The sequence below is a fragment of the Trichoplusia ni genome, chromosome 10 (assembly GCF_003590095.1).
Source record: "Trichoplusia ni isolate ovarian cell line Hi5 chromosome 10, tn1, whole genome shotgun sequence".
NCBI classification, from domain to species: Eukaryota; Metazoa; Arthropoda; class Insecta; order Lepidoptera; family Noctuidae; genus Trichoplusia; species Trichoplusia ni.
Genome location: NC_039487.1, coordinates 10,201,671 through 10,209,538, shown reverse-complemented (window position 1 = coordinate 10,209,538; position 7,868 = coordinate 10,201,671). Strand labels below are relative to the sequence as shown.

General features: G+C 53.8%; 2 protein-coding genes across 2 annotated transcripts; both read left to right on the top strand.

Annotated features, from left to right (window-relative positions):
- The first annotated feature begins 1,069 nt into the window (after positions 1 to 1,069).
- On the top strand, positions 1,070 to 3,043 carry LOC113498218. The gene has a single exon (XM_026878156.1). The coding sequence runs from the start codon at positions 1,070 to 1,072 to the stop codon at positions 3,041 to 3,043; it is 1,974 nt and encodes a 657-aa protein (XP_026733957.1).
- Positions 3,043 to 3,819, top strand: LOC113498217. Its single transcript, XM_026878155.1, has one exon. It carries the CDS (start codon positions 3,043 to 3,045, stop codon positions 3,817 to 3,819), a length of 777 nt encoding a protein of 258 aa, XP_026733956.1.
- The last annotated feature ends 4,049 nt before the right edge of the window (positions 3,820 to 7,868 follow it).

Here is a 7,868-nt window from a genome sequence, read left to right as displayed (position 1 = left end):
TATCACACAAAATATGACAGCCAAAGTTTTCCCACACGGGAACAACATCGGAGCATAATCAATGATAGTTGAGGCACACAAAAAAAAATTGACCATTTGTCTTGCAACTTTGTTTTTATTTAGAATATTTCCAGTCTGCCCGTGACCATGATACCTGCAAAGGTGTCGAAACGTCGGGAACTAAAACCAAAAATTAAACCGCGATAAAATCCGTAAAAGTCGTTTCATTTCAATGTCTAACATTCGCGTAAACCTAAGAAACCACTAGAATATTTCCCTTTGTGTCGCAAGCCCGACTCGCATTTGAGCAATATTTTCAATTACCAAGGACTGGCGTATTTAATTTTATTTTCTAACTAGCTGACGCCCGCGACTTCGTCCCCGTGGGTAGAAGATATAAGTTATGATTTAGGTATACCTGCCCGGTTTTTTTCACATTTTCCATTATATCTTAGCTCCTATTAGTCGCAGCGTGATGGTTCATAGCTTAAAGCCTTCCTCGATGAATGGTCTATTTAACACAAAAATAATTTTTCAATTTGGACCAGTAGTTCCTGAGATTAGGGCGTTCAAACAAACAAACAAACAAACTCTTCAGCTTTATATATTAGTATAGATATAGATATAGATTACATACAAACGAAAGAAATAAAGTTCAGTACGTGCAGAAGCAGAGACAATATGCAGTAATTTTGTCACTTGGCAAGCGACCAATAGTAAGTCAGAATGAATCAGGGATGCATATTTATAATTAAAACAATACTATGACGCACTGAGTCTTCCTTGTTTACCATCATGTTTAAATTTATGGCTCAACAAGTGTCTGTCCGTTTACTAACTAAACCAGCTCCGACTTATCTTTAGATAGTAAACACATGTATAAATCTATGACGATGTCCTTGAGCTAGGGATGTACAGGTGGGGGTACCCCCACAGCGTTGACTTCCTCGTAGTGACCCCTGGGCAACGTCGTGCCTGACCACCGTAACGGAGTGGCAGGCCGGCGGCAAACGAACGCTGTGCATCGAAGTTGCTTTTGACGTGTCCTTCGATTGTGTCGGTGACAACAATGTCAGAACGCTTGAGGAACGCCTCCGGGCGCTTTCTCCCCAAAGGCCCTTCTCAGGGCCAACCCAGAGACCCTTCTCAGGGCCAACGCAAAGGCCCTTCTCAGGGCCAACCTATGTCCCGGGATGCTTCGGCATCGGAGACCAGCCGCGCACCATCTGCGGCCAGTCTCATTCGTGGGAACGACGTCGTGTCGGACTTCTCGGACACGGAGTCATTAAAGAGCGGGTCGAACTGTGGTTCAACTAGTCGCCAGTCGCGGAAGAGGATCTTCCTCAGACGGGGCTCCGGAGGCTCTCCGGACGCCGCTGAAAAGCCAGCGAAGCGGGCCGTCATCCAGGCGGACTTGGAGGAGAGCATTGCCTCCAAAGAACAGCGGGCGCGAACCACTAGAGCCAAGGCTGGCTACGGCGCCTCCATTGTCGTCTATGCGGACCACTCCGTAGGGGAAATGGAGCGTATGGCTCTGGAGGACCAGGCGGAGATCTTGGAGGTGGCATCCAAGTCCTCCAACTTGAAGGGAACCTTCCAGAAGGCCCTGAAATGCCGGGCAGCAAGCATGCTCGGCATAGTTAAGGAGCTAGCTCACCGCAACACCTCCGACGAGACACGACTACTGCAAGCGAAGGTGGATCGCCTGCAGAAAGAAGTGTCCACGCTGCACGCGCGCGTTGCCGAGCTCATTTCTCGGCATGAGGGAACGTCGGCAGGTCCAACAACGACTCCCCCCCTCTCCAACCTTGAGGATGTCATCCGCAAGGTTGTCATGGAGGAGAGGGCCTTCACCAGGGCCTGCCTGGCGGGTATAGAGGACCGGCTTCTGCCGGAGAAGCGGCTCCGCCCTCCACTCGCGGCGGACAAGGTGCCCGAAGCGACGCCTAGTGCACCGGAGCCCACAACGGCACCAGTCCAGTCAGAGCAGCCTAAGGGCAAAGGAAAGGGCAAGGGCAAAAAGACGGCCGCCCCGACTGCCCTAACGGTCCCTCAGGCTATACAGACGGAAGACCCATTCCTGCCCTCCACCACCCCTTCCAACCAGCCTTGGACAAAGGTGGTACGGCGGAAGGGGAAGAAGTCGGCCCCCTTACCGCCTGCAGCCAAGCCTGCAGCTAAACCTGCAGCTACGGTGGTCAAGAAGAAGAAGCTCCCTCCTCCTCCAAGAACCGCCGCGGTGGTGGTTACTTTGACCCCAGAAGCAGCGGGGCGCGGGGAGACATACGAGTCCGTGCTGCGACGGGCTCGTACAAACGTCAACGCAACGCAACTTGGGGCTGGCAGGGTCACATGTCGGAAGACCCAAACGGGGGCTCGAATATTCGAGTTCTCGGGCGAGCAAGGCGGCGCCAAGGCGGAACTCTTTGCGTCCAAACTCCGAGAGGTTGTCGCGGACACTGCGAAAGTAGTAAGGCCCGTCAAATGCGTGGCGCTAGAGGTGACCGACCTCGACGACTCGGTCACGCAAGAGGAGGTTGTGGCAGCGGTTGCGGCGGTAGGGGGCTGCGCCGCTGAATCTGTCAGGAGCCGGGCCATAAGGCTAGGACGCGGGGGTATGGGCACTCTAAGGTTAGAGTGCCCTGTCGTAGTGGCCAAGGCGGTCCTGGCCAAAGGTCACCTCTCGGTCGGGCTTAGCTCGGGTGGGGTCCGGATTCTTGGGGACGAGCCGTTGCGCTGTTTCAAGTGCTTCGGGATCGGTCACACCCGGGCTCTGTGTCCATCAATTGCAGACCGCAAGAACATGTGCTTCCGGTGCGGAAAGGAGGGGCACAGGTCTGCCGCTTGTGAGGCAGCAAACCCGCACTGCGTGGTATGTGCTGCCAGTGGTCGTCCGGCCAACCACGTCATGACGGGCAGGAAGTGCTGTCCGCCCGCAAAGAAGGGTAAAGTGCAGGCACCGGTGGGGCCTGCCGTTGCTGCCGCTACTGAAACCCCAGTTCCAGTGCCGGCCATCGAGGGGAATGCGATGCTCACCGACTAATGGCTGGTCGTCGACGACATCGCTTTCTCCAAGTGAACATCAACCACTGCAGAGCGGCTCAAGACCTGCTGGTCCAAACCTTTGCAGAGTGGTTGATGGACGTGGCGGTTGTAGCCGAGCCATACTCCGTCCCTGGCAGCTGGCTGGGAGACGACAACGGCTCGGTTGCTTTGCTGACGCGGTCTTCCACGGACTCCCCTCCCCTTTCGCTCTTAGAGAGGGGACAAGGATACGTGGCCGCTGCGTGGGGAGACATAGCTCTAATAGGGGTATATTTCTCCCCAAACCGCCCTCTTGCGGACTTCGAGAGCTTTCTCGAGGTCCTCGCCAGGGTGGCAGACAGGGTGGCGCAGAGCTGGGTGTTGGTCGTGGGTGATTTCAACGCCAAGTCGGTGTTATGGGGAAGCCGGACCACTGATGCCCGAGGGCGGGAGGTGGAGACGTGGTCCATCTCGACCGGTCTGTCCCTCCTAAATAGAGGGTCAGTACAGACCTGCGTGCGGCGGCAGGGGGGCTCCATTGTGGACCTCGCCTTTGCCTCCCCCTCTTTGGCGGCCTGTGTGGTAGACTGGAGGGTGGAGCTGGTGGAGACGCTGTCGGACCACCGATACGTGCGGTCCAGGGCTCCCAGGAGGCTCGTACGGGTCGGTCCCATTTCCCGCGCTGGGCGTTATCCCGCCTGGACCGCGTGGCTGCAACGGAAGCGGCCTTTGTTCAGGATTGGCTGTCGCCTCCAGTTGACAACCGGGATGTGGACACCACAGCGGTCCAACTAAGGAACTCCCTTACTGAGGTGTGCAACTCTAGCATGCCTCGGTCTCACCGTCCTCCTCCTCGGCGTGCCGTTTACTGGTGGTCCGAGGAGCTGGGAGGATTACGGGCCGCCTGTGTAGTGGCCAGGCGAGCCTACACAAGGAGTCCGGCGCCGGCGCTTCCGTAACCTGGAAAACGAGGGCCGCCTCTATGCGGTCTACATGGAGACCAAGGCGACCTTAATATCGAGGATGGGCGCAGCCCAGGATCGCGCAAGGGCGGAGATGTTGGAGGGTCTGGACAATGACCCCTTTGGGAGGCCGTACAAGGCGGCACGTAACAAACTGCGCCCGTATGGTCCTCCGATTGCCGAGACCCTCGACCCGACATTGTTGGACGGGGTGGTCCAGTCCCTGTTTCCGCGCAGGGAAAATTTCACCCCACCCGTGATGAACGTCCCGCGGGGTGCGGCTCCGTCAGCCGAGGCGGTCCCTCCAGTCACGGAGGAGGAAGTGGAGAAGGCAGTCTTCTGCCTCCGGGGGAAAAAGACGGCCCCTGGTCCGGATGGCGTCCCCGCAAGAGTTGTGGCCATCGCCGCCTCCCAGATGGGAGAAAGGCTTCGGGACCTCTTCAGTGCGTGTTTGACGTGTGAAAGGTTCCCAAAGACATGGAAGGAGGGTCAATTGTGCCTTCTTCGGAAGGAAGGGCGGCCAGTGGAATCCCCATCGGCATACCGACCCATCGTCTTACTGGATGAGGTCGGTAAAATGTTCGAAAGGATAATCGCCGCCCGTGTCAACATGCACTTGCACACAATTGGCCCGGACCTAGCGGACGCTCAGTTCGGTTTTCGAGCTGAGCGTTCTACAGTCGATGCCCTGTCCCGCCTCAAGGGTCAAGTGAGAGAGGCGATGGATGCTGGGATGGGTTGCTGGCTGTGTCATTCGACATAGCTAACGCTTTCAACTCCCTTCCCCACTCCACCATACTAGAGGCGCTCCGCTTCCACGGCGTGCCTTCGTACTTGCGGGGTCTCTTGGCGGACTACCTTCGGGACCGCACAGTCGTCCTGGTGGACAAAGCGGGACGGATCCGACGGTACGGCGTCGAGTCCGGTGTTCCGCAGGGTTCTGTTCTAGGGCCACTAATGTGGAACATCGGATTCGACTGGCTCTTGCGGGGCAACCTCCCCCGTGGCACGTCTGTCATCTGCTATGCAGACGACACCCTTTTGACTGCCCGGGGAAGAAATTTTGGAGAGGCAGCCAGCTTGGCCTCGGCGGGGGGTTCGCTAGTGGTCGACCGCATCTCCCGCTTAGGGCTGACGGTCGCGCTGCACAAGACCGAGGCAGTGTTCTTCCATGGGCCTCGGCAGCGCCAACCACCTGACCCTCATATCCATGTCGCGGGTGTCCGCATTGGGGTGCAGGCCCAGATAAAATACCTGGGTCTAGTGCTCGACAGCAGGTGGCGCTTCAGTGCACACTTCAGTGGGCTGTCGACGCGCTTGCTGAAGACAGCGGGTGCCCTCTCATGGCTCCTCCCGAACATTGGGAGGCCCGGCGAAAAATGCCGACGTCTATACGCCGGCATACTCAAAAGTATGGCCCTATACGGGGCCCCCATCTGGGCGGACTCACTGTGCAGACGGGAAAACGCTGCTGCTATGCGCAGGCCACAAAGGGCCATTGCACAGCGGGTCGCAAGGGCCTATCGCACAGTGGGTTTCGCGGCGGCGTGCGCTCTGGCGGGAACCCCTCCTTGGGAGCTCGAGGCTTGGGTGCTCGCTAGGGTGTACGACTGGACGGCGGGGCAGAGGGCGCTCAACCAGCGCCCCGATCCGATAGAACGCGAGGAAGTGCGTGAGGAGGCGAGGGAGGCAATAACTCAGCACTGGGCCGATGATCTCGCCTCTGCAACGTTCGGCCGCCGGACGCTAGACGCCATCGGGCCCGTCCTCAAGGATTGGCTCGATCGGCGACATGGTTGCCTCTCCCTGCGTCTGGTGCAGGTGCTGTCCGGGCATGGTTGTTTCGGATCTTACCTGCACCGGATTGGGAGGGAGGAGACTCCGCAGTGCCACCACTGCGAAGCCGCGGTGGACACGGCCGAGCACACCTTGGAGGAGTGTCCATCGTGGGACGCACCCCGCCGCACCCTGATGGCAGCGGTCGGAGACGACCTCTCACTCCCCAGCGTGATTGCTGCCATGCTGGGGAGTGCGGAGGCATGGGAAGCGGTAGCCTCCTTCTGTGAGGTCGTCATGTCACAAAAGGAGGCAGCGGAGCGCATGCGGGAGGACGACCCTCTCGCGGCGCCGTTCCGCAGACGAAGAAGGGGCGGAAGACGGCGAGCACAGCGCCCGTCCTCATCTGCCCCAGGGGGTGATCAGCGGGCGACAGGCGCGGGGGCGCCACCGCCTGCATCACAACTATCACCCCCCATGCTCCGGCCATTATAAAGCACCCTCCCCTCTGGGGGGGAGCTTGAGGGGCTTGCCGCAAGGCAGACAGTCGCCGGTGGGGGACTGGACGACATGGACTCCCAGGCCCCCTCCACTCAGGCGAGGTCGGAGTGCCGCTGGGTCTTTTTAGTGGGTATACCGGGAACGTCGTTTACCGGGGAGTCCCACATACCCCTCTCTCGCCCCCCGGCGGGAAGGGGATGCGTAATAGCATTTTTTCCCAGCGAAAAAAAAAAAAAAAAAAAAAAAGAAAAAAAAAAAAAGGGATGTACAGGTAGTCGATAGTTTTAATTGGACAGAAGTTTTTTCAATAAACCGTTCTAGGTTATTTTTACCATATTTTTATTCGTATAGATTATTTATACTACTATTTTCCTTTTTTGTCGTTTCGAGCTGTCATTTATTCGTTTCTTTGCCTTATTCTCCATAATAACTTAATAATTTCAAATTAAAGATAAATCAGAATAGTATTTAAATGGAAACTCGATTCTAAACTGAAATTGGCGATTCTGTAAGGCTATGTAAAAAAACAACTTAATAAATAATGAACGCAGAACCTGTTAGTTTAACCATAATAATAAAACTAGGATATTCTAATACGAAATTTCGATAACAAATGCATCGATACATACAAAAACAATCGAGTGATGTCACAGCACTAGTGCTGCAGTTATAACGCGAGTAATGTATCGGTGACTAACAGAAGTCAGTTTATAGAGCTCCCCTACGACGAGTACTCGAATGCACTTCGAAATCACTTGAGACCGCGGTAAGATAGGTTTTATTCTATTTGCAAGTTTTTATACTGTATGTAAGTGGTCCTACCTAACTAGATCCTTCGGGACTTTAGCCAACCTCACCTGCACTTGGTGCACTCTACTAAGCAACAAACGAGGTGATAGCGACCCACCGACAAGCTTAGGACCAGTGTCATTGGTTTAAAATCCTCCCTAATGAGGTGAAGAATCTAAAACAGCTCAAAAAAGCCGGTGACTCCTGTGTTAATCTGATACTGATAGGACATGAGTATGCAGTGCTAATAATTTCCAGGTCAGTCCAGGAACTGTACTTATGTAGCGAGCAATGAAGAATATTCTATCTGTCTCTCCGGGTCATGTCGACCAACCTTCACACGAAATTTGAAAGGGGAGAACAGAATTTCGCCTTACAATTTATTTGAATCTATATAAAGTAATACTAGGAAACAAAATGTAGTTTTTTATACCATCATTAAACGAATGAAAAAAATAAATGACATAAACAAAAGACCAAATTATACCATAAAAATCATCACTTCATCAACTATTATAGTTCTAGTTAAAAAGAACAATAATTAAACTAATTTTAACCAAGTTTTTACTGTCAACACCGAAACGAGAATATAATTTGAGGGTAACCCTTTGAACTAGTCAATAAAAAATATAAATATACTCGGTTTATATCTTTTTAATGGAGTGAGAATAAAGATGTCTCTATGGATATAAAAATGTAACTTTCATATACAAATAGAAAATCTTTTCTGAGAATTTACAGCAGTTTTATTCCAGGAAACATAATCTATGTTTACTTCAAACATATGACAGTTATAAATTTTACAATGAGAAATCT